We start from the raw sequence: 27,746 nt of genomic DNA on the forward strand, positions 1-27,746 counted from the left end.
ATCTCTGCTATTTCTACCCACTGTCCCACCTATTGTAAAACTTTGGTGGGGAGGCAGGAGAGCTGTGGTAGGGGAGATGATTGTGAATTTTACAGCCATAGACTAGACAGAATTTTATTCATGGGCAACATGAGGGTTGGAAGAAACTATTAGATTATAGATTTAAATTATTTAGAGAATATTTCAAATTTTCAAGATAATGCAATTAAAAGTACACAAGCCACTTGGGAGAGTTGACATGATGTGTAGTAATGGGTAAATTTATACTATTTGAATATCTAGGTCCCAAAAAGCTTTGGTTTTTATATTTACTTCCTCATGCTGTTTCCATGAAATCTTGGGAATGAGTTTATATGATTGAATACATAACTTATTTTTTTAGGTTTCCTTTTTTTTTGTTGTTGTTTTTAAGATTTTATTTATTCATGAGAGGCAAAGACATAGGCAGTGAGAGAAGCAGGCTCCCTATGGTGAGCCCGATGCAGCACTTGATCCCAAGACCCTGGGATCACGACCTGAGCCAAAGGCAGACATTCAACCACTGAGCCACCCAGGTGCCCTTTAGGTTTTCTTTTAACATTACAGGGAACAATTAGAGAAAAGTGAATAATTCTTAATTTAGCTCAGAAGATACTGGTGACCATCTTAATTGAGAAGTCAGAAGCTAGATACATAGTATGGTGCCTCCAACAGGGCTTGAACAGATAGGGACCCTCCTGGGCCAGTATTCTTGTGAGCACAAGTAGTTTTTCCATCCACAGCTCTGTAACAGTTGTTTGTCCTCATTTCATTTGTGCCCCAAGAAGAGTAAAATCTGCAACGTTGATGTTAAGGAGCAAGTGTGCTACCAAAACTATAAGAGGAAAATGCAGGGTTAGAGAGTCAGCTTCCTACATAGAAGAGCAGTGGAAAGCAATATAGCAGAGATTCCTAACCCTAACTTAACATATCTTTATACACAGTGAACTTACAAATAAGATTTCATTTGAAACTTAAACTCCACTTTCAAAAAAAAGTCTGAACCCCACTCCCATCTTTAAGTGGTCCAGAGAGTATCACCAAAAATTTTGTTGAATTGAGTTGATTATCCAGTGTTCAGTACAAGAGCCCAAGTCCTCTAATTCCAGATCAGCTCTTTGTACTATATGAGCTGTAATCCTTTGGCCTGGATCCATGACTCTCAACCTTGTTGCACATTAGTCACCTGAGTGATTTTAAAGACAGCAAATACAAAACTCCCATCAAAGCCAGTTGAAACCAAAATCTTTGGGGGTAAGGTCTGGACATCAGTGCCTTAAAAGTTGCACATTTTAGTTGCACATAAAAGGGCAGTGGGTGGTTCAGTGGTTGAGCATCTGCCTTTGACTAGGGGCGTGATCCCAGGGTCCTGGGATTGAGTCCCACATCAGGTTCCCCAGAGGGAGCCTGCTTTCTTCCCCTGCCTGTGTCTCTGCCTCTCTCTCTGTATCTCTCATGGATAAATAAATAAAATCTTTTTTAAAAAAGTTTCATATTTAGACTCAGAAGTCTTTAAAGTTCCTAAAACCCAGAGAATCTGTTACCATTTGTGAAAATGCTGGTGCTGTCTCATATAGCTTAATAACATACTTTACCAGTAGACATTGTTTTAAAGACAGTACTCTCCAGAGTTGATGGAGAGAGAGAATGGTGCTTTTAGGACCTAAAAAATAACTCCCTGCCTTTTTTCAGATCTATAAGTTTAAAATTCTGAAAGGTTAATGAAAAATAAGATACCTGTCTTAATTCATTGTACCTATTGATTTCTGTTAAAAAGTATGTATTCAGCTCTTTATGTTCACAGCCCTTTGGTAAGCTAAATGAGGAACCTTAACATAGAAGATATAGACTCTATCTTTGAGGAACTTGTGATTTATTATAATTTATTTGGAAAAAATAACTTATAAAATGCAATAATAATAATAATATACTTAGCATTGATTGTACATTTCCTAAGTACCAGAGACACTGTATGAACCACCTTACATGTACCATGCTGTTTAATCCTCACAGTCATAACCTTGAGAAGTATGAGATTAAAAACCCTACTTTTTTCTTTATTTAACAGATGAGGAAAATAAGACACAGAAAAACTAAGTAACTTACCCAAAGTTATTTAAACATAGGTAGTCTGAGTCCAGGACCCATTCCCCTTCACCATCAGTCAACCTATTAAGTAGTAAGAGATAATGAAATCGTTCTTTTTAAGCCACTAGCTTTTGGACTGTTATATTTCAGAGCAATAGATAACAGAGATACTGGTACATAACAAGTGCTATGTAACACTTAGCTAATATTGATATTATTATTATGTAGATCTTTGATGCCAAGTTCTGACATCCAGATATCATCAATGAAGGTGTGGTTATAGGTGCTTGGGTGAGGGGAACAACATTAATTAATTACACAATATTTTCTTAACTTTGTAGTGGAATATGGCTTAAAAGAAATCTTGATTAGTGTAAGAGAAGATTTTTTTTAAGATTTATTTATTTGGGAGAAAGAGCAGGAGCAAGAGGGGCAAAGGGAGAAGAGAGAATCTTAAATAGACTCTACACTGAGTGTGAACACAGGACTCAATCTTAATGACCCTGAGATTACTAGATGAGTCAAAACCAAGAGTCAGATGCTTGACCAGCTGCACCACTCAGAGCCCCAAGAGAAAATATTTTTAAGAACTGTTTTTGGAAGATTCACAAAAGTAGAATATCATATATTGAAGTGTTAATCTGTGGTTTCATCATGCTAAATTACTTCACTTCATTATTACAAATATCTGCTGAAGTAAACAGTTGTATACTTTCTGTGATTCAAGAAAATATATCACCATTAATAATTCTTGGTATTTCTTGTGGTTAAGTCAAAATTTTACTGGCTTCATCCTAATACCAGTGAAATTTGATAGCAGATTTTCTATAGAATAACAATAAAAGTACTAATTCATAATTTTCAGAGTTTAACAAATAATAAAGAGATTTGTTTTCTTTTTAAGCAGGCCCTGCAATGCAAGCCCAGAAAGGCTCTCTGGCTGCCGTTTACATTTTTGCTATGTCTTAAGTTAAAAAGGCATTTGTATTAGACCAGAATTTTTATCTATTTACTAAATAATTGATTTCCCAATTGCATGTTTGATGGCTTGACTCATTATGTTATAAAGATCTATGGTATTACAAGGAAAGCTGTGGAAGAACAACACATTTTGCTTTACTGTTTTTCTTACCAAATAAATTCATTTATTTAATTGGAGGTGGAGGGGATTGCAGAGACTATACTTGGCCAACACTAAAATCTGTTATCTTCTTCATCCAAGAAAGTTAACTGAAGCTGACATGACTTTGAGAAGTGCATTGTAGCTGACATCTGGGTGTGCCTCATACCAAAATGTTATCATGAGAGATTGGTCCAATAGGAATGGAATTTGAATCCTTTCAAAGAATTGAAAAAAAAAATTTATCTGGACTATATCACCTTTTTTGGAATTAATAAACGACATTTTTACAGCACAATTCTGTTAGTGGGATGTTGTGTCACAAATGTCAGTTATTTGTTCTTCCTAATGTAACTATATACTATCCCAATGGCTTCATCCCAATGTTCTAAACCTTGTACATGACAGTACATTTTATAATACCATCGTGGCCCCCAGCAAAGTGCTAACCACATCTTTGGTGCTCTGAAAAATGTTCATAGTTAGAGTATAATTTATCCTTAGGTACCTATGCTGTGCAGAGAGCCCTCTTTCCAAATGCAAATCTTATTTTTTTTAAATAATTGCTTAATTATTTTATCTGTCATCACGTGTTTCTTTTGGGTCTTGAAAAAAATGAGCTTCTAAACCAAAAATGCTTTAGGAATGTTTTCTGGTGCTACAAAAGGCAAAGAAGTTTAGTATCTTTACATTTATGGTTGACATGTATGTAATCTTAAAATACCACAGACTCCAGATCTTTTTGTTTTCCATGATGAGCATTTGTTCAAAGTCAGTAAACAGGATTAAGGTATGCATCCTATAGGATTGATATAAATAATTACAAATATTTCCTGTTCTTTCTCCTACTTAAATTTGAAAATCATACTTCTTATTATCTCAGTTATTGATAAAAATGTTGGAAAGGGCAGAACTTTATTTTAGGCTACTTGACACTTTCTTTTAGGATAGTGTCACTCTACTTAGTCATTAGATGGAGAAAATGTGACGAGTAAAATAATTTGGAATCAAATCACAGAATGCCTAGAATTGTCAAAAACCAAACTTTCTTCTCTGGAGCCGAAATATAACACAAAGAGAGTTTTGGGATAAAGAGGAACAGTAATTTTATTATTTTGTCAGGCAAAGGAGGTTTTAGCAGGCTGCCTTCAAAACTGCCCAGTATAAAAGACTGAGGGGGGACACCTGGGTGGCTCAGGGGTTGAGCGTCTGCCTTTGGCTCAGGGCATGATCCTGGGACCTGGGATTGAGTTCCTTGTTGGGCTCCCTGCGAGGAGCCTGCATCTCTCTCTGCCTATGTCTCTGCCTTTCTCTGTGTGTCTTTCATGAATAAATAAATAAAATCTTTAAAAAGCGGATATTAGAGGAAAATACAGAATCTGAGTGTTTTCCATAGGAATCTGGTACATGCTGCCACCTGCATTCATTATGTATTCATGGTGGTCACATGAGTAGCATTGGCTCCGACCATCCAAATCTCTCTCAAATCTCGTAACTAAGTATGTGTTGAAATCAGTGAGATGTCAATATCAATATGAGTTCCTAGAACAAAAAATTCTATAGAAAAACAAGTGAAGAGGATTGGGAGGCTTCAAGAATGAGGAAGAGAAAGTTTTGTTCAGTTTAAAGTCAAGCCTTGCTAAAGGATTAGTGTATCCATTTTAATTTCCATCCATCTTTACTTTTCCATAGCAGTGTCAGGATGTCATATTAAGGAGTTTAGACTAATATTATTCTCTAGTCACCAAGAAGAATCTAGCAGCATACTCTTGAACAAGGCAATGACAAAATTGTGTTTCAGAATCTTTTTTTTTTAAAGATTTTATTTATTTATTCATGATAGACATAGAGAGAGAGAGAGAGAGAGAAAGGCAGAGACACAGGCAGAGGGAGAAACAGGCTCCATGCTGGGAGCCCAACGTGGGACTCGATCCCAGGACTCGATCCCGGGACTCAATCCTGGGACTCCAGGATCGCGCCCTGGGCCAAAGGCAGGTGCTAAACCGCTGAGCCACCAGGGATCCCCTGTTTCAGAATCTTACAACAGAATGGAAGATGTTCAGGAGGATTTAGAGGTTGGAGGAACAGAGGCCACGTAGCAGGCTAATATGACAGACAAATGTTGATTACAGTTACTAGAAATCTACATGGAAAGTTATCTATAGCATGGTTTGCTTTTAGCAGGGATTATAAACCAAAGAGGCCAATGAATGATGCAAATGAGTTAAACAGGTCAAAGGAAGAACATATCTAATGAGGGCAGCTACCACTCAGCTCCATCAGTTGTCACCCTATAGGAATGCAGAAACATTGTTACCACATTTTTCAGTTTTCAAGAGAAGCTGAAAATTTAGCCTTTAAATAAAATCTCATTTGTAAATGTTGGCTTAATTAAAAAAAAAACTCTAGACAGCTAAAACAAAAAATAAAACAAAACAAAAACCCTGTATCTGCAGCTGGTAGGATGCTAGCTTTTACAACCTATAGCTTTTAGCTTCTCTGGCTATGAATTCTTATTGTGTAGTATAGTAGGGAAAAGACCTAAGGGCAAGAATTAGAAAACTTCTGGTTAAGTACAGCCTGATAACATAATAGAGAAAAGAATGGAAAATGCAAAAGTCATGACTCTTTTTATGGGTAGCAAAAGCCAAGATTTTATTAATAACTTGTCCCTAAAGAGCAATTTATAAATAGATTGCTCCTTTAGCTTAATTTTGCTTAGGTAGCATTGTTTCCTTCTTATTAGTCAGCATTGTTAGCATTTTTGAGAAATCATAGATTTAACAGAGACTTGTGGAGGAGCTGCTGAATTACAGAAGTTATTACAGCAGAAAATAAATTATGTGGTGCTATAAATACTTGACTCAGTGACTCAGCAAATTCCCTTTATGTACAAAGAGAAACATGTTGTACCTAACTTATGAGGTCTGTTTTTAATTTCTTCAGCTTTGCAGTGGTTCCTGTTTGTCACTGATAGATTTTTACATAATGTGAGAGACATAAAGATAAAGAGAGACCATGTTCAGCAGGCGATTTAAGTATTGGGAAATGAAAGCAGTGCGGGAACCCTCAGTCACTGGACTGCTTTTGTGTTGATGGCAGGGGATTACCAGGAAAAAGTCAGAGAACCATCTGGAATGGCTGTGAGAAATTAGTTTTATTATGCTCTTGGGTGACATTTCCAACCAATAAAATTAGAATAAAAATTGTAATGTTAGAAGCAAACCCCTGGAAAATACATAATTAACTTCGTTAGAGTTCAACAAGCATTCTGTGTATCTCTAATGTTCATATTTAAGGTACTTTAACTGGACATTTGAGTTGATGCCAATATGTGCCAGAAATGGTTTCTTCCTCAAAGGCCATTAGGGGAGAGACTATATGTACACAAAATTTTAAAATTATTTATGTTTAATTGATTAATAGTTCAATACTTTATTTATAAAACCTAGTATATAAAACCTAGTATATAAATTGTTGGTCTTTTAATATTTATTATCTCTTAATGAGCATGCAAAAACAGAACAATGTAGGAACTGATTTCATATGATACATCTTCTTAGAAAAACAGTAGAAAATTATTTTGAAAAGCCCTCTATATCTTGATTATTTTCTGCAATAAAAATACTAATTCTCCTTATTGCTACTAAATAGAGCATAATGGCCACTAAAATCTGTCAAAAGCTCTCCCATCTTGGATAATTCTGAGAGATTCTAACATGTCATTTCAGCACATGCTTGAGTAAAAATGTCCTAAATGTAAAAACAGAATAAAATAATTATTAGAGAAGTATAAACAAAGTTCTGCATAAGAGAGTGTCTTGATCTGCTTGGGCTGCCATAACAAAATAGCATAGATCATGCCTTAAAGAATAAACATTTATTTTCTCATGCTTCTGGAGGCTAGATATCCAAGATCAAGGTTCTGGCCAATTCAATTTCTTGTTAAGGACTCTGTCTGACTTGGAGCTGCCTCCTTGCTGTCTTTACATGACCTTTCCTCAGTGCATATGCAGTAGAAAGGGAAGGAGGAAGGGAAAGGGGTTGAGAGAGCACTCTCTGGTATCTCTTCTTAGAAGGACACTAATCCTATCAGATCAGGACCCCACTCTCAGGACCCCGCATTTAATCTTAATTACTTCTTTCAAATACACGATAGTGGGGGCTAGGGTTTCAACATATGAATTTTAGGGGGACATAATCAGTCAATTTATAACAAATTGGAAACAGAGCGGAAGCAACCAGGAAGGCATTTTGGAAAAGGTAGCATTTGAACAGAATCCTGGTGATTGAGTAGGATTTTAACCAGTAGAAGTTGGAAGGAGAGATTCCAAGTGGAAGAAATAGCTTAACCAGAAAGCAGAGTAGAAGTGCCTGGGTGGCTCAAGTCAGTTGAGTGTCAGCCTTCAGCTCAGGTCCTAATCCTGGGGTACTGGGATCAAGCCCCATATTGGGATCCCTGCTTACCGGGGAGCCTGCTTCTCCCTCTCCTTCCCATTCATACTCTCTCTGACTATCTCTGTCATTCTCTCTCTCAAATAATTTCTTTAAGAAAGAAGGAAGGAGGGAAGGGAAGAGGGAAGGGGTATATTTAGCACAGAGGGAATCAGTTCTTTCACCTGCAGGATGATATCTACATGAGTGGATAGTACTTAGGAAGTCAAGAGGATTGGAAAGGATGTGGCCAAATTATTTTATACCTTATAAAACACCATTTTCTGGTTTCAGCACTTCTATTACTAGCTGTGTGACCTTGGTTATGCCCCTCTACTTCTGTGTGTCTAAGCATCCCATATGTCAATGAAAAAAATATCTCTGGGGTTTCATTTAATTTAATGAGTCTGTACTTCAAGTAAGTGATTTAAAGTTCACAAGTATTATGTGTATGTGTTTGTGTGTGCCCATATACTTCCACATTTGTGCTCTCACACCAGTAGATGTGCACACTCATACAAATGTTTGATGATAGGCAGAAAAATCTACTGCCACTTATCAACATTGACTTGTATTCCTCCCACCTCTACATAAATTGGGAACCTTTTTCTGCATATTCCAGTGACCCAGACCAGACCCCTTAGGGAGAGGTGACCAGGCACACTGGGGAAAATATGTGATTTCCCCAACCTTGTTCCATGCCCTTTTCCAACTTCATTGGCTCTTTTATTTTCTCCTGCTGTAGATTCCTGATTCTTTAATGACAGTTTCTTTTGTCCTGTTAAGGAAACTTACTCTGAAAGCCTTCTTTCATAGTCAGTTGTAGGCACCTGGGTAAGGAATCCATAGACTCGAAGGGATATTTTCTTTTTACTAGGAACTAGGCCTTAAGCTGTAAGAATGAAACAAGAACAATAAAATTCTAGACAATAAATGGGCATAGAGCTTGGGAATAGAGGTGAGGAGGTGAATGTTGTGGTGTTCCTAAAAGCCTTAGAGGTGGGAAATGATCCCCCTGGAGCTTGAAGACCATCTTCAGTCCTAGAATAGTCTAATATACTTTACAACTATTTATTCTTAACCCTGGACCTGTCTTGGTTATTTTTAGCAAAATAATTACTACTATTTACTTATTTTCTAGAATTCTAGATATAGTTGTGGGCTTACCTGTGCAAACACTTTGATAACTTTGACCCAATCTATATGATTCAGTAGATAATTCTTCTTCCTGCAAAATGGCTACTGGGTTAACAGCTTGTTCCTTATTATAGAGGCTTAGTTGTAATGAATCTTTCCAACTTGAAAAAGAAGCAGTAGAACTAAAGTTGAAGAAGTCTTGTTTTCCTCAAAAACAGGGGCATATTTCTTTTTAAGAAATACATTTTCTTTCCCTACTATATATAGTCAGCATATAATACTAAGTTTTACTTCTCAAAAATAGCTTAGTGTCTGCCTTTTTCAGATACACATCCACGTCAAGAAGGTGTTATCTTCATAATGAACTTAAGCTACAGCTTGGGTGACTCATCTCAGAATATTCTATCAGTCAGAAACTGTTCAAGGTCCAACCCCAGTATTTACTGCTCTGTGGCCTCCACTTTGCGTAGGCACTACCTTAGTGAATCACACTGGCTATCCGTCACTCATTCTTTGAAGACCACAGTTTCAAAATAAAACCCTTAGAAAATGTAGGCACTGAAGTAACAGTTGCAGTTACTTCACCCACGGTTCACTGTACCATGAATGTAACCTACAATTTGAGTCTTTATTTGGTCATTGACAACGGCCTTAAATTTCTGAGTCAAAACTTTAGTGAAATTCAGAAATATAGTCCCTAAGATGTTGATTCTTTTGTTCATAGGAAATGCTTTCAAAACTTACTTAGCTTTAGTTCTAACAAAATAATATTTTGGGGTTTTTTATGTTTTTTTTTTTTTGTCTTTGGAAAAGTTGAATAGATGGAAACTATGAAAGGAAAAGATGTACTACAAAATTGTAATTCAATAGCACTGGTTTATGCTTTCATCTAATACAAAACAGAATATAGTATAAGGAAGTTCATTTTTCTTACATTATTGGTAATAAAATTCAAGTTAAAAATTAGAGCTTGCTAATTGTGTTTTTCCTCTAGGTTCTGTTCATTATCAGAATAGTCTCTCAAGTAGTGATAATATCCAAATTTAATCAGAAGGTTTAACTGTAAAGTTTAATCATACAAGTAATGAAATGTACACTTCCAGGGGATACATCTTTGTCTTTTTATCCTGATGTAACAAAAAAAAGGGATGTATTATATGCAGGTTATCTAGAGGTGAATGGCCATAGGCAGCTTTCTGAGCCTGGTCTGCCTTGCTACCTCTGCAGACCCCTAAAACTGTTTGTTGTCTACCCAGGCAGGTGCTCATATTTTTCTAAGATATCCATGACTTCCCACATAGGCTTTCACCTGTTATACAATGACCTATATAACTATGCCACTGCCTGCTCTATCTCCATGAGCCCCTGGCTACTGCTGCTGTTTACTAAATACATATTAAGTGCCAGATACTATGTTGAGTGTTTTGTTTATTGGATCTTCCCACTGCCATGGGGCAGAACTACCCTGAAATGAAGTGAGCATATGTTATAGTATAATCTTCTTAGATTTACTTCCATAGTATATCTTCTGAATTACCAGACTGTGGCGAATGACTACAACTACTGTTCATGACTGTGGGCTAGTTTTTTCTTTTTTATTGTTGTTAAATACACATAACATAAAATTTACCTTCTTGACCATTTTTTAAAAATATTTTTATTAATTCACTTTAGAGAGAAAATGTACAAGCGTGTGAGCAGGGGGAGCGGCAAAAGGAAAGGGAAAGGGAGAATCTCAGGTAGATGCCCCACTGAGTGCAGAGCCTGACGCAGGACTTGATTTCATGACCTGAGCTAAAATCAGAGTCAGACACTTAACCAGCTAAGCCACCCAGGCTCCCCTTGACCGTTTTTAAGTGTACAGTTGAGTGATATTAAATACATTCACATCGGGATCCCTGGGTGGCGCAGCGGTTTAGCGCCTGCCTTTGGCCCAGGGCGCGATCCCGGAGACCCAGGATCGAATCCCACGTCGGGCTCCCAGTGCATGGAGCCTGCTTCTCCCTCTGCCTGTGTCTCTACCTCTCTCTCTCTCTCTCTCTCTCTCTCTCTGTGACTATCATAAATAAATAAAAAAAATTAAAAAAATTAAATACATTCACATCACTGTGCAACCACTGCCACCATATGTTCTTTTGAAGTGGAGGTGCTAGATCATATGGTAATTCTTTTTCTGACTTTTTTTTTTTTGAGGAACCACGCAACTGTTTTCCATAGCAGCTGCACCATTTTACATTCCTAACAGCAGTGTACAAGTCTTCCCTCTTCATATCATCTCCAGCCCTTGTTTTTGTTTTTTTTTTCTGGTTTTTTTTACCCAGGTTTATTGAAAAATAATTAGCATACTTCACTATGTAAGTTTAAGGAATACAGTATGATTTTTTAATTTATTCATTTTTTATATTATTTTTTAATTGAAATATAGCCGACACAAAATGTTACATTAGTTTCAGATGTGCAGCATAGTGATTCAGCAAGTCTATACATTATGCTATGCTCACAAGTGTAGTTACCATCTGTCACGAGACAATGCTATTGCAATACCAATGACTGTATTCCTTGTTCTCTACCTTTTATCCCCGTGTCTTACTCTTTTCATAACTGGAAGCCTATATCTCCCAATCCCCTTCATCCTATTTTCTGAGTTAGCTTTTTTCTTTTTTGATAGTACCAATCCTAATGGGTGTGAGGTAGTATTTTACTATAGTTTTGATTTGCATTTCTCTAACCATTAGTGATATGAGCATCTTTTCATGTGTTTATTGGCCATCTATCTTTTGTGGAGAAATGTCCACTCAAGTCATTTAACCATTTTTTAATCAGGCTGTTTTTCTTGTTGTTATTTTTGAGTTTTAGAAGTTCTCTATATATTCTAAATATTAATCAGATACATGATTTGTAATATTTTTCAGAGTATGATTATCTTATGTATGATGTGCAGATATTTTCTCTCGTTCTGTGAGTTGCCTTTTTACTCTGCAGATAGTATCTTTTGATGCACAAAATTTTAAATTTCGCGAAGTACAATTTCCCTTTTTTCTTTTGTTATTATGCCTTTAATAATCTGAGAAATAAATCATTGCCAAGTCCAATGTCATAATATTTTTATACCATGAATTCCCACCTCTTTTAGACCTTTGTGACACACTGTAAAAATTGTTTTATAGTGATCGCTTCAGGTCATCTAAAACATTCCCTAAGTCCTAAAAGGCAGTTTCCCCTTAATCTCTGATAAAGTGGAATCCAAGAAGTATTGGCTGTTTTTAGAGTGGCTAACCTATTATTTTTATCTAGGAACAGTATTCATTTTCATCAGTGGATGAATAAAGGTTACTCTAGAACATGTGCTATTTGGGGTAAATATATAGCCTCTTTGTATTTGTCATTTCATCTCTGGAATCTGCCAAACCAAAAATCCCTGGGCATTGGAACCATTGATTCGTCAATACCTCATCCACCCTCACTCTTTATGCCATTGCCTTATTTTGAATTTGCAATTTGCTTGGTAAAAATGTATTATCCTTTTATATATATGCTACATTTGATTTGCTAAAATTGTGTTTAGAATTTTTGCATTTATATTCGTGAAACATATTGGTCTAATTTTGTAATGTCTTCTGGTTTTGTAATCAGCGATAACACGCTCATAGAATGAGTTGAGAGGTCTTCTGTCATTAATTATTTGGAAGAGTTTGGTAGATTGGTATAAGTTATTTCTTTTTTTTAATTTTTATTTATTTATTTATGATAGTCACAGAGAGAGAGAGAGAGGCAGAGACACAGGCAGAGGGAGAAGCAGGCTCCATGCACCGGGAGCCCGATGTGGGATTCGATCCCGGGTCTCCAGGATCGCGCCCCGGGCCAAAGGCAGGCGCCAAACCTCTGCGCCACCCAGGGATCCCGGAATAAGTTATTTCTTAAATGTTTGAGAGTTTTAGTGGAGCCATTCATGTTGGGGCTTTCTTTGAGGAGTCTTTTTACTACAGTTTCAATTTCTCTTATAGTTATGGGCATATTCAAGTTATATTTCCTCCTGAGTGAGGTTTGTAGTTTGTATCTTTTAAGGACTTTGTCTATTTCATCTAAATAGTCAATATTGTGGACTGTAAAGTTGTTCATATTTCTTTATGATTTTTTAAAATGTCTGTAGAATGTTTGATGATGTTACCTCTCATTTGTGACATTTGTAATTTTGTCTTATTATTTCTAATCAGTCTGGCTAAAGATTTATTTTAGTAATCTCAAAGAATCTGCTTTTGGTTTTATTGATTTTTTTTTCTGTTTTCTGTTTCATTGATGATTGCTTTGATCTTGATTCCCCTCTTTTGTTTGCTTTGACTTTAATTTGCTTTTTTTTTTTCCTATTTTTTCTAAGTGTAAGCTGTGGTTATTGATTTGAGACCATTCTTCTTTGCTAACACAGGCATTCAGTGCTATAAATCTTCCCAAAAGAAATGGGTTAGTGGCATCTCGTAAATTCTAGTATGTTTTCACTTTCATTTAATGCAAAGTACTTTCTAATTTCCCCTTTTATTTCTTCTTTGATCCATGAGTTAGTTTCCAAATTTGGAGATTTTCCAGATAACTTTCTGTTATTAATTGCTAATTTAATTCCATTTTGGTTAGAGAATATATTTGTATGGTTTGAATCCCTTTAAAATATATGAAGGCTGGGGATCCCTGGGTGGCGCAGTGGTTTGGTGCCTGCCTTTGGTCCAGGGCGCAACCCTGGAGACCAGGGATCCAGTCCCATATCGGGCTCCCTGCAAGGAGCCTGCTTCTCCCTCTGCCTGTCTCTCTCTCTCTCTCTCTCTCTCTCTCTCTGTGTGTGTGTGTGTGTCTATCATGAATAAATAAATAAAATCTTTAAAAATATATATATATATGAAGGCTTATTTTATCACCTGCAGTCAGGTTTTGGTAAATGTTTCATATGCCCTTGAAAAGCATGGATATTTTGCTATTGTACTATTAAAGTCAAGGAGGATACTTTCTACCTCTGGATTTGCCTGTTCTGGACATTTCATTAACATGAATGAAATTTTACAACATGTGATCCTTCATAATGACTTCTTTCACATAGCAAAAAATTTTCAAGGTTTATCCATGGGATAGCATGTATCAGTACTTCATATCTTGTTATTGCCACATATTACATTGCATGTATGTGCCACATTTTATTCATCAGCTGATGAACATTTGAGTTGTTTCCATTTTTGTATGAGATATCAGTCATATACAATAAAATACACATTTTTAAAGTGTGAAAAGGGCTTTTCCTTCTCTAAGTAGTATAGAGTTTCAGCTTTATCTCATCTTCAAAATTTGCTGCCACTTGTAAGTCTGCTTTATGACTTCTAAAATTGTATTAACATCACTGATGGTGTTGTCTTTCTCATTCTCTTTACTCTTGTTTTACCATTTTTCTCTTTTGCTGTCATTTCAATGGCCTTTAAGGAGCAAAGGAATATTCAATCTGCCACACTTAATAAAAATATCCCTTAAAATTCTTTTTGAAGAAGGAATATAAATTGTCAAAATTCTGTTACTTTTACTTCATTTTAATTTTGCCTTTTTCTACTAGTTTTTGTATACTTATGGACATCATCATAGCATATTTGGCTGATTTTCTCAAGTGTCACATAAATACTTCATCACATTAAGCACTTTAATGGCAGCATAATATTCTTTTGCCTAACCTTTCTCTCTATAATTAGACATTAAAATTGCTAACTTTGGAGGGAGTATAGCTATTAGAGATAATGCCATAATAAACATTTTTGTTGAGCTTTTGGGCTATTTGCAAGTACATATAGTGAGAGCTATGACTCACCAAATTCTTTCATTTTCTATGCCAGGACCAACTGATGCCTTTCTTCTTTGGTTCCTTTTGTAGTTACACCTTGGAGAAAACACCTTGTTATGTATCTTCTAGCCTCTTTACTGATGGTATTCTCCCAACCAAGTCCTTAATCTTACTGGTTTATAGTGGTTCTATATACAATATCATTAGGCTCATAAATTTCACATGTGGAATTCTTGTCTCTCCATAGGGATTATAAGCACTTTGTAGACAGAAGTCCCATAGTGCTTGGTATTGAGTTAATAAAAAGCACAAGTTTACAGTAAACATTTATGGATAGACTTTCTTAGTTTCATCCTAAACAGGTTTAAGAATACTTAAATAGGTTTTTAAATCCATGAGTTCGTAAAAATATGAATAAAAAAAGAAAAACTGGTCATCTCTGATAGATGCTAGAAAACAATACATTGTTTTTAAAATTGATAAATGAAGGGATAATATCATGTATCTTTCCAGTATAGCTACATGTTTGTGTCACCAAACAGTTGATGAGAAGTTTCTCTTTATAGAAATGTTATAACTAATAAGTGAGGAAATAATGCTAGAATGAGAATATCACTATTTTATTTTTCCTAATAATTAATAAATCTAAGCATTGACTGTCAATAACCTTTAACATCACAAAGAAAGAGACAGCTGTAAATAGTGGTACCATCCATGAAGTATTCTTGCCAAATAAGCCTGAAAATAAACAAGCTTCTGGATACAACTGCCTATTTGCAGGAAATACAGAGGGCAAAAGAATATGTCACATGGTACCACTGGGATATAGTCAGCAACCACCAGACTAATGGAAACTATTGGATAAATGATCCAGTTTCTTCAATAAATAGATTGCAAATGGGAGTGAAAGTAAGAGAGAGAAAGAGACAGACAGATGGTAGAAGAACCTATAAATTAAAACTGACCTCAGAGATATATAAACTAATGGTAATATATGAACCATATTTAGGTCCTTCCTGAATCAAACAAACTGTGTAACAAAACAAAACAGAGAAAAAAAGAAAAACATTTAACATTTATAAGATAATTAAAAACTCATTCACTGGATATTTGACATTAAAGAATTATTAACTTTAAAAAATAGATTTGTAAAAAAATCTGCATGAAATAATTTCATATTGGAAAAATAGCCAATGTATCAATAACCCAAAAATGTTTATTGGTACAGATAACAATGGGAATTATCTTTTTCTTAGGCCCCTCTAAAGTATTTCCAGGCACTATTAAATGGTACTGAAACTAATAATCAGAGTTGACAGTTGATATGCGTTGATAATGTTCATACACCATTATTTATAACAAAAAGTTGGAAATAATACAACTGTCCACTAACAAGACCAAGGAAATATGTACTCATGTATTGGAATTCCATACAGTAGTTAAATTATGCAGTAATTCAGAAACTAGATTCTGTAGCTAAACTACCAGAGTTTGAATCCAATTCTAGTTCCACCACTTCTGGGCAGTCTTCTCTAGGACAAGTTACTTAACTGCTCTGTACCTCAGTTCCTTTACCAATAAAACAGGAGTAAATAAGAGTACTTATCTCAGTGGATCATAAGGTTGCATAAGTACTAAGTACGTTAATAAATATAATAAAAGCTCAGTTAAAGTTACTAAATTACTTTTAGTAATTATTATTATTTATTGTTATTACCTGAATAAGTCTAGCACCATAATATGTGAAAAACCAAGTTGCAAGAGAAAGCACAATATGGTACCATTTATATAAAGTTTAAAAAACCTGCAAAAAGGGAGAAGGAGGAAATTTGGATCCTATCTTGTATTTTTAAGAATACCAAACCCACCTGCTTACCTCCTCTCTCTCCCCTTCTCCCCAGTAACTCCATCCCCCTTGCTCTGAGCAAGTTAACAACTTCTGTGTGCCCTTGCACACCTTCTACCTATTCTTTTAATTAGACAAACTCTATACATGGGAATTTCCTCCTCACCATTTTACAAAATAAACAGGTTATAAAATTCTTTGCATTTCCTTTCTTAGTAAAAATACATAGTGGAAATCTTTCCAGGTCAATTGATAGAGAGCTTACTCACTCTTAGCCATACAGTAGTCTGTGTTGCTTTATCTTCTGTGATGTGACTATACCACCATTTAGCCAATTATTTCCTTAGTGATGGTAATACACTCTGTTTCCACATTTTGTCCCTACAAGAAGTACTGCAATAAAATAAAACACGTTCTTAAAAAAAAAAATAAAGCCAAACCCAGGGGGTCTCCCAGGTGACTCAGTCAGTTGGGCATCTGACTCTTGGTTTTGGCCCAGGTCATTGTCTCAAGGTTGTGAGATAGTGCTGCTGGTCACATTGGGCTCCACATTTAGCGAGGAGTCTGCTTCCCCTCTTCTTTTGCCCCTCGCCCTACTCACTCAACTCTACTTCTCTTTCTAAAATAAATAAAACCTAAAAAAAATTAAAAAAAAAGACTACCAAACCAGGCTGAGGACTTGACAACAAGCATATATTTGATACCTACTAGTTTTTGGACCACAAAGGAAAAAAAATTGAAATGTCATCTGATCTCTTAATATTTACTAAACAACTTAATACAGAGAATCATTAGAAGGATGAGTGGTTTAAGGACTTCATCCCTGTCATTCCAGCTACTGAAATTGGCATATCAAATGAATACTGGGCAATGCTGGTGAGTGAATATACTTCTTGTATAGGAATTGTGTGCCTGGATTTTCTAAGTAACCTGAGAGAAGTTTAGACCATTAGGAATTTGAGGTTACGTTCATTGTTCAATCTTGGAGTGTCAGGTAGCAGAACAGAAAAAACTATAACAGTTACCTTTTTTTAACTACTTGGATTATTTACCATTCTATAAATTCCACTGACTAGTGCACACAATATCCAATATACTCCTCGCTTATAGGCTACTCTCTTTCTGCTCCTTCTGAGTTGTATGTTTACAGAGTTCGTTGTGTTTTGTCTCAATTAATTATATAGTTTAACTAAATGTTATATAAGTCAATGAAATATAAGTTGTATACTTTGAGAAGCATCATCAATAAGGGATAAAATGAAACCTACAATATAATCCTGTATATGATTTGTGAATCATATACAGTATAAAAATCATACAAATGGGAGTGAAAAATACCTAATTCAGGATCATTGTTACCTCTGGATTCAGAGGGAAATGGGATCAAGAGAGGTACAGAATGGGCTTCAACCAAATCTATAATGTAAAATGTCCCGTTTAAAAAAAAATGCACCAAGCAAAGACATTTAAGGTTTGTTTAAGATTTGATAAATACAGGGATACCTGGGTGGCTCAGCGGTTGAGCATCTGCTTTCGGCTAAGGGTGTGATCTCAGGGTTCTGGGATCAAATCCCACAACGAGCTCCTTGAGTAGAGTCCGCTTCTCCCTCTGCGTGTGTCTCTGCCTCTCTCTCTCTCTCTCTCTCTCTCTCTCTGTCTCTCATGAATAAATAAATAAAATCTTTAAAAAAATTTAATAAATACTAGTTTTTGATTCACATTTTTCCTATTCCTATCTTCCTTTTGTTTGTCTCTCAGAGTAAGCATTTAGAGGGGAAAAAAGAAAGGCAAACCATAAAATAGACCCTTAACTACAGAAAACAAAGAGGGTTGCTGGAGGGAGGCAGGCAGGGGGTGGGGGGGGTTGGGTTAAATGGGTGTTGGGTATTAAAAGGGCATTTGTGATGAGCGCTGGATGTTATATGTAAGTGATAAATCACTAAATTCTACTTCTGAAACTAATATGACACTGTTAACTAACTGGAACTTAAATAAAATTTGAAACAAAAAAAATTTCAAATTCTTAAAGTGACTGAATATCTGGAATTGGTCTGGCCAGTGTAGAATCATAAAATGACTGGCTGGCACTGTCCCCAGACTGTGCAAAGAGGTATACTTTTATTCCAGTATCCAGAGCTAGATAGGAAATACCCAGCAACTTAAACAGTGAATCTTTGTATTCTGTGTTGTTCTTTAAGACCATTACATATTTATGGAATCAGTCCTACTAGCTAGCTTTTTTTCCTGAAATCTGGTTTCCATCTGAGCTCCCTAATTGGGGCCTTGGGCCTAGAGAACAAACATGTCTAGCTAGACCTTAGACAGGTCCCTCATACTGATACCTTAACCTTTCCCTTGACCAACTCGTCTCTGAGATGATAAGTGTCCATTTATTTGGATTTGAATCTGGCCTCTTGATTGGTGAGCCTTGTGAGTTTATTCTCCATATCCTATCCCTTGCTGAGGTTTCCTTTGAACGCTTTGTGGAAAATGAATGGCATTGCTTAATCTAGTACCATCTGGGTTATTTTTTTTCTAGATAAGGAAGGTAGTCAACATATTTTTTAACATCTCATAAAATTGTATGGCAAAATATCATTTGTTTGTTTAGAGAAGAATCAAGAATTATTAGGAAGTGTAAATTAAATAGTATTGACAAAATTGGAGGGAAAGAAGAAGAGATGTCATTTGACAACAGCATTGTGTCTCATCTTTATGCAAAATAAAAGGTCATAAAGTTGGCATATAGGCCAATTTGAGAAACCATTTTAGGAAAGTTTTTTCTTCAAATGAAAGAAAATGTTTTCTTCAAACCAAAGATTATAATCAGGAGATAGTTTTATAGATAGATGCCTATTTTCTTTGTTTACAACTAATATTACTATCATAGGACATAGCGAGTTGGAAACTCTAAACAATCTTATCACATCTTTCTCTAGATAATTATAACATAGTTTTTGTTTTGTGGAATATCTTAATTTTTGTATCTTACAGAAGTGATGTTGAATAATAGAAAACCTTATTTCTATTCCTTTCTCCTCTACCCATCTTGCTGTATGACCTTGGGTAAATCCATTTCCTTCATAGAGCCAGTCTCTCAAATATACAGTGAAGATAGGCACTATTCACCTTACCACCTCTTTTCAAGACCAGCTAGACTACAATGCTCCATTTTTCTAATTCCTGTCTAAAACCCTGATGTGATGTAGGCAGAATAAGATGCTACTGCCCTCTGCTGGTCCTAAGAAGATACCCACCCATCATTGAGCAGCCCTGCCCATCCTAACAGTGAGAGACACAGTGGGCCTTGCTTGTGGCTGGCAAAACAGCAGGAAGCCACAAAAAAAAAAAAAAGGCGAATTTCATGTTTGGAAAAATAATCACATTTGAAGTATTTGGGAATTAATGATTTCTTATGCATATATCAGATGCAATAACTATTGTGTGACTGCCTTGTCACCAAAAAGTATTTATTCTATAGTCACTTCCCTCTGCTACAGTTTCTCACCTGGTAAACAAGTTGTGAGTTCTGACCTTTTGAGCCACTGTCACTGTTTTATAACATCTTTCTGCCTTGAAACATATACAGTCCACTTTTGTTTGGAAGATTTAGGGGAGTTTTTGCTTATTCATTTTGTTTGTCAATAAATAGGAAGATGGGCAGCCCCGGTGGTACAGCGGTTTAGCGCTGCCTGCAGCCCAGGGCGTGATCCTGGAGACCTGGGATCGAGTCCCACGTCTCCTGCATGGAACCTGCTTCTCCCTCCTCCTGTGTCTCTGCCTCTCTCTCTCTCTCTCTCTCTCTCTCTCTCTCATAAATAAATAAATAAATCTTTTAAAAAAATAAATAAAATCAATAGGAAGATGATAATTGATATGTGCCAAGGAAAGGGAATATGCATCATCAGGAAGAAAAGTGCTGAAAAAGAAAGGCAGGGCTTCATTATACTCTCAGATCCCTATGGAGCTCTGTCAAGTTGTAATAAGAGATCTATAATTGATTAATAGCTTTTTTGGTGTGTCAATGATCCTAAAAGTACCTTATCTGAGAAACTGATAAGAATTTATTAAAAAGCTGTGGTTTTCTGAACTCATCTGTATTAATTTCAGAACTCTGAAATTTCAAGAGCTGCTATTTATTATTATGCACTTGTAAGAAATAGTGCTGCCTTTGACCGTACTTACAGGAAAGGCAACTGAAAATTATGCTTTTGTCTTGTTTGAATTTCATGCCTTTAAAATCCCTTTCAAAATAGGTCTGTGCACTGCTACCGAGATCATTGTTAGTCCTGAGAGTGCTGCGGGGCAACAACAACAAAAGTGCAACCTACACCCTAAATATCTACAAGCAGAGTATAGGAGGAATATGTGATTCATATTGTGGCTTCTGCTTACGTATGCACAAACCACACACATTTTGCCCATTATTTCCCATTGGTAGATCGTAACTGTATTTTAAACAAGTATACAGGCATTATGAAGATCCACTGTGATCCTAATGCAGCTTCCCCTTGGGGAACTCTTGATTTTTGTTTCATAGTCAAGCCCAACTTATAGCCACCTGATAGGAGTTACATTCAGTCACCTCAGCAGCAGTACATAATTCTATCTTGGGATGCAGAATACAAAGACTCTCTAAAGCAAAATCACAGCCATCCGACTTCCAACTACATAAATACTACGTTTCACGGAATGTGTGGTGCCTATTTCCAGTTCTAGGTTTTAGTCTGCTCTAGACCAAAAAGGAAATTAGGATGTATTGAGGATATCATTTTTACCAGGTATCTTATTCATCTGTTAGGCATTCCTAAGAAATGAACCAACTATATATATATATATATAACCTTAATGGTAATCTTCAGTGTCCAATATTCTACTCACAGAAAACAAACTTAATTCCAAAAAATAAAATGGACAAAGAAAATTGTCTATTGAGAATGTTACCTTCTGTTTGCTGAGAAATGATGGATTAAAATTTTTTTGAAATAGCTTTAATATGTGGAAATGAAAGCAAGGGCTGTGGAAAGATGGTTTAAATCATTAACTGAAACTTGACAGTATATATCATATGTAAAAGTCAAAATACAATGTTAATCAAAATCATATCAGATCTTCAAGGAAGAATATTACTTTGGAAAGAAAATCCTAAAGTGCAGAAAAAAACAGCAGTGCTAATTAGTACTTATTTTATGATGTTCTTTTGCAAGACAATTTGGTATAGAAAAAAGCAGGGGCTTTGGAACCAAACAAACTTTGGGCTTAAAAACTAGCTTCACTACTTCTGTATTTTGTTATCTGACTTTAGGCAATCACTTAAACCTCCCTGAACTTTTATTTCCTCTTTTTTAATTGGCAATAATAATGTGCAACTTATATTTGGTATTAAATAAGATATGTCAGTATTTATGAAGTGACACAAGTACCTGCAGAGTTAGTTTTCCTTCTCTCTATTGTAAATCACAGAGTAAGGTTTACTCGTGCATTGAAGCTCAGCAAGAAGTCCTGGAAAAGAAGGTCTGGTTTGAGATTACCTCCTATGACCAGACTTGGTTACCAGAAAAGGCCCTCAAAGCCCAGGACAGTCTGCTAAGGGGTATGTGAGACAGGAAGCAGCCTTGGTGGGGAGGAAAAGGGCTAGAGTAATCAGTAGGGAGGGTACAACTCTTCTTGAGTCCCAAATGCATGATCTGCCCTCATTCTGTGTGTAAGGCCAAGCTGCAGGCGCACTCACATTTCATTTTGTGCCCTCAAAGAAATGTACTGTAGAAAAAAATTTGAATTATCTGAAGTTTTATGTTTAGGTTATGATGGATTTCATTTATATATCCTAATTGTTATAAGAGCTACCAACTCTACAGTGTCTATTATGTGCATGGTACAGTGCCAAGTACTTTTCAAATATTCTCTAAATCAGATAATAACTTTGATTTCTAGCTGTTGCTAAAATGTCCATAAAGTGACTGAAACCGTAAAGGGCTTCATAGCAAGCCCAAAGTTGTCAGTTAAAAATGAATATGTTGCTGATTGCTAAGCTTGTACTGCCATAAAATACTGTTTAGATAAACCCTTTGATGATATCTGTGGTTAACCATGAGTCCTGTAATTTTCTGAATTGTCATGACTGTCAGCCCTGTGGTGATGCATATTGTATGTTCTCACAGAAACTGGCCCCTGGAGTCAGCCAGTTTGCTTACACCTGTGTTCAGGACCACCCCATTTGGACGAATCAGCAGTTTTGGGAGACAACTTTCTACAATGCAGTGCAGGAACAGGTGCGCTCCCTGTATCTCTCAGCCAAGGAAGACAATCATGCCCCATATCTGAAACAAAAGGTAAGAGAAGAAAGATATTAGTGTGGGACTGGCATCCTGTCTTCAAAGAAAGCTTATTAAGATATTCCTAGGGCAAAAGAATATCCAGTCACTTTCTACCAGTATATTTGAGGTTCATTTTAGGGAGTCCTGTGGTGAGCATCTTCTTCTGTTGATTTCTGATATTATATTTTTCCATAATAACTTCTTAATATCGTTCTTTAGTGGTAGAATTGTTTTATTACATTTTAATAAGTAGGAGTTCTTTTGAAACAATTATAGGAAGTTGAACAGAAAAAAAGAAAGAAAGAAAATACCTGGGCAGATGTCTTTGTGCAATTAACTTTTTGAAGAAATGTCAAATTAAAGTTAAATGATTCTTACAAAAAGCTTTTGCACAGCAAAGGACACAGTTGACAAAACTAAAAAACAACCTCCTGAATGGGAGAAAACAATTTATAAATGTCAGATAAAGGGCTAGTATCCAAAGTCTATAAAGAATTTATCAAACTTGACACCAGAAGCAAGAAATGGGCAGAAAAGGAACACTTGGGTGGCTCAGCTGGTTAAGTATCTGCCTTCAACTGAAGTCATGATCCCAGGGTCCTGGGATCAAGCCCCCTCATCAATCTCCCTGCTCAGCAGGGAACCTGCTTCTCCTTCTCCCTCTGTGCTCCTCCTGCTTATGCTCTTGCTCTTTTTCTCTTTCAAATAAATGTACAAATAATCTTTTAAAAAAGGAAATGAGCAGAAGACATGAACAGACATTTCTCCAAAGACATACAAATGGCCAACAGACACATGAGAAAATGCTCAACATCACTTGGCATCAAGGAAATACAAATCAAAACCACAATGAGATACCACCTCATATCAGTCAGAATGGCTAAACTAACAAGTCAGGAAACAACAGATGCTGGCAAAGTTATAGAGAAAGGGGAACCAATGCAGGCTGGTACAGCCACTCTGGAAAACTTTTTTGAAGTTCTTCAAAAAGCTGAAAATAGAGCTGCCTTATGACCCAGCAACTGTACTACTAGGTATTCACCCAAAGGATGTAAACATAGTGACCTGAAAAGGCACTTGCACCCCAATGTTTATAGCATCAATGTCCACAATGTCCACAAATATGGAAAAAGCCCAGATGTCCATCAAAGGTTGAATGGATAAAGAAGATGTGGTAGATATACAATGGAATATTATTACTCAGCCATCAAAAAAAATGAAAACTTACCATTTGCAATTATATGGATGGAACTATGGGTATTATGCTAAGCAAAATAAGCAATCACAGACAATTATATGATTTCACTGATACGTGGAATTTAAGAAACAAAACAGAAGATCATAAGGGAAGGAAGGGAAAAATAAGATGAAAGCAGAGGAGACAAACCATAAGAGACTCTTAAGTATAGGAAACAAACTGAGAGTTGCTAGAGGGGAGATGGGTGGGGAGATGGGGTAACTGGGTGATAGGCATTAAGGAGGGCACTTGATATGTAATATGCTCTGGGTATTATATGCAACTGGTGAATCATTAAACTCTACCTCTAAAACTAATAATACACTCTGTTAATTAATTGAATATAAATAAAATATAAAAAACAAAAAGTTAAATGGCTCTAAAAAATATAAAATTGAATAGTTCTTAGAAGTATGTCAGTGATAAATCTAGTTTTCCTTTTAGGAATATTCTATATGTTTCCATATAGTTTATTCAGCATAAATTATACTTAAGAAAAATATCAAGAAAATATTTTAAAATAAGAAAATTGCAGGGTGCCTGGGTAGCTCAGTTGGTTAAGCATCTTGCATCAACCTCCATTTTAAGTTGATCTTATTTTATGTGAGGTAAATGAATTTAGATTTCTTTTTTTTTTTTTTTTTTTTTGAGAGAGAGAGAGGCAATTAGCCAGGAAAGAGGGAGAAACAGACTTCCCACTGAGCATGGAGCCTGATATGGGGCTTGATCCCAGGATTCTGGGATCACGACCTGAGCCAAAGGCAGAGGCTTAACCAACTGAGCCACCCAGGTGCCCCCATTAATTTAGATTTCTAACAGGAACTACATAGTAGTGTTCAGATATTTCTATGTCTCATGTAATTTTAAACATATTGTTTGTTCTGGAGTATGATAAAACAGAAACTTTAATAAAAAAATAGCACTGGGGGATCCCTGGGTGGCGCAGCGGTTTGGCGCCTGCCTTTGGCCCAGGGCGCGATCCTGGAGACCCGGGATAGAGTCCCACGTCGGGCTCCCGGTGCATGGAGCCTGCTTCTCCCTCTGCCTGTGTCTCTGCCTCTCTCTCTCTCTCTCTCTGTGACTATCAAATAAATTTTTAAAAAAATAGCACTGACATTTATCTTATATTCCAAATTTTTATTATATACCATTAGTGTGAATTGTTTAATTTAATATAAAACTGAGATTTTTCTTTCAAACACCAAACGCATTTGAGTAAGTGGTAACTATAACTGATGCAAGTTAGTTTGAGGTCATGTTCCTGAAATATCTGGAGTGGTATGGTGCTTTTGATAGGCTTTTTAAGCAGTTGTAATGCTTACATTGGTATAACTCAAAAGCCTTTGTAGAGCAAACATATGTCACTGCTACTCTGTCCTTTCTTCTGAGAAGTCTCTCTATGATGCCTAGATTAGATACAAGTGAGACTATATACATACTAGCTCTTCTCAACTTTTTAACCTACTAGGAAATTCTTTAAAATCCCATTGTCAGATTCATGGAAAAAAAAGAATTTTGAGAAAATGGCTGCAAAGTAGGAGGATCATAGGCTTGTTTCATCCCACAAATACATCCAGTTGTCCTAAATACCCCAGAAATCAATCTGAAGACTGGCAAAACAAACTCCACAACTAAAGGTAGAGAAGAAGCCACATCAAAGAACGTGTAGAGACGCAGCTTGGGAGGGAAATGTATCATGGCCACTACAGTAGGGAGAGAACCATGGATGCATAGAAGAATGAGAGACAAAGTAGCACACAGGGGAGCACGTGGGGAAAAGAAATCCCCATAGCAATTGACTTAGAAAAAATAAGAAGGCCCAAATTTCATGAGTTCTCGAAACCAGTGGAGCTTAAAACCTGGAGTTTTAAGGGTCAGAAGACTTGGCTCAAGGAATTCCCAGAGGACATTCAGGCTGCTCTTGGAGAAAAAGCAGATCAAACAACCCAAGGACATAACAGCATGGAAACAGTAGTCTGAAGGATACCTGAGACAGACAGTGGGGAGGTTAGTTGTTCATCTCAGAGCATGTTCCAGAAAGGCAACATTCAGAGAGACCCCTCCAGTAACAAAGGAGCTAGCAGGTGCCATTTATCTCTCCTGGCCCTCAGCATAAACTTGGAACTGCAGGAACTAGCACAGCACCAACACTCACTTCATAATTTGCTTATGCCAAGCCCCCTGCACTAAGTGGAACCACCCTTCTCAGTCCCAACATAGCAGATCCCCTCCCCTAGAAGACTGGACCAAATCCCTGCTAATACTACATCTCCCCACCTGGGAGTTTTGTTGGTTGTTTTTTGTTTTTAATAATTTGTTTAAAATATTTTATTTATTTGAGAAAGAGAGATAGCAAGAGAAAGCAGGAGGAAAGAGAGGGAGAGAAGCAGGCCTCCCCGCTGAATGGGGAGCCTGATGAGGGGCTTGATCCTAGGACCCTGAGATCATAACCTGAACTGAAGGAGACACTTAACTGCCTGAGCCACCCAGGCACCCCGTGTTTGGTTTTTTTTAAGCTTTATTTATTTATTTGAGATAGAGCATGGGCATAAATGGGGAGAAGGGCAGAGGGAGAGAATCCCAAGAAGATTCCCCACTGAGCACAGAGCCATAGGTAGTGCTTGATCCTACAAGCCACAAGATCATGACCTAAGCTGAAACCAAGAGGCGGGTGCTTAATCCAGGCACCCCTCCACACCCAGGAGTTTTGTAAGGCCTCAGTTCAAATGGCAGTGGCAATAGGTCTCATTTCACAAGCAGACCAGAGCATACCTAATTACAGCATGCCACATTTGGGCCAGGAACCAAACACTGCCTACAACAGGCAAAGAGAGCCTCTGCAGATGACTGACCTGAAGGATAAAGCAGCCAGGACACAACAGCAGACCACACCAGCACATGTTGGAGACACATATAGAAGCACCAGGCCCAGGGAAATAGGAGACACTATACAATAGGACTTCTTCATGAAGCCATTATCCTCAAGAACAGGAGAAATAGTTGACTTCCTAACACACAAATAGGCAACAGAGACTTAAATAAAATGAGAGGGATCCCTGGGTGGCGCAGTGGTTTAGCGCCCGTCTTTGGCCCAGGGCGCGATCCTGGAGACCCGGGATCGAATCCCACGTCAGGCTCCCGGTGCATGGAGCCTGCTTCTCCCTCTGCCTGTGTCTCTGCCTCTCACTCTCTCTCTGTGACTGTCATAAATTAAAAAAAAAAAAAAAGAAAGAAAACAGAGGAATTTGTCCCTAATGAAAGAATAGGACAAGGCCACAGCCAGAGATCTAAATGAAACAGATATAAGTAACGTGCCTGGTGCAGAATTTAATCAGTGATCATAAGGATCACTAGACTTCCTAACTTGAGGAAAGAGTGGAAAACATCCATGAGACAGACCATTAACACAGAGCTCTAAAGGCAATAACATAGCATAGACAAAGGGCTCAGTAAATACAGTGAAAAATGCACTTGATGGAATGAATAGCAGAATGGAAGAAGCAGAGGAATGAATTAAAGACCTAGGAGACTAGGATCAGGAAAGTAATCAGGATCAACAAAAGAGAGAAAAAAGAATCATGCAAATTAACAATAGACTTAAGGAACTCTGTGACTCTATCAAACATTGTAACATATATATTATAGAAGTCCCAGAAAGAGAGAAAAGGGGGCAGAAAATTTACTTGAAGAAACAATGACTGGAAACTTCCCTAATCTGGGGAAAGAAACAGATATCCAGATCC

General features: G+C 36.7%; 1 protein-coding gene across 4 annotated transcripts in view; it reads left to right on the top strand.

Moving 5' to 3' along the window:
• The window catches only part of SBF2 (SET binding factor 2), a 463,379-nt gene that overhangs the window by 358,180 nt on the left and 77,453 nt on the right, over positions 1 to 27,746 (top strand). For all 4 annotated transcript variants that reach the window (XM_055317649.1, XM_055317650.1, XM_055317651.1 and 1 more), the window contains one exon: positions 22,611 to 22,781. In XM_055317649.1, the coding sequence (XP_055173624.1) occupies positions 22,611 to 22,781 (171 nt within the window). The remainder of the gene's footprint in view (positions 1 to 22,610; positions 22,782 to 27,746) is intronic.

This window comes from Nyctereutes procyonoides, unplaced genomic scaffold (assembly GCF_905146905.1).
Source record: "Nyctereutes procyonoides isolate TBG_1078 unplaced genomic scaffold, NYPRO_anot_genome, whole genome shotgun sequence".
Taxonomy (NCBI): Eukaryota; Metazoa; Chordata; class Mammalia; order Carnivora; family Canidae; genus Nyctereutes; species Nyctereutes procyonoides.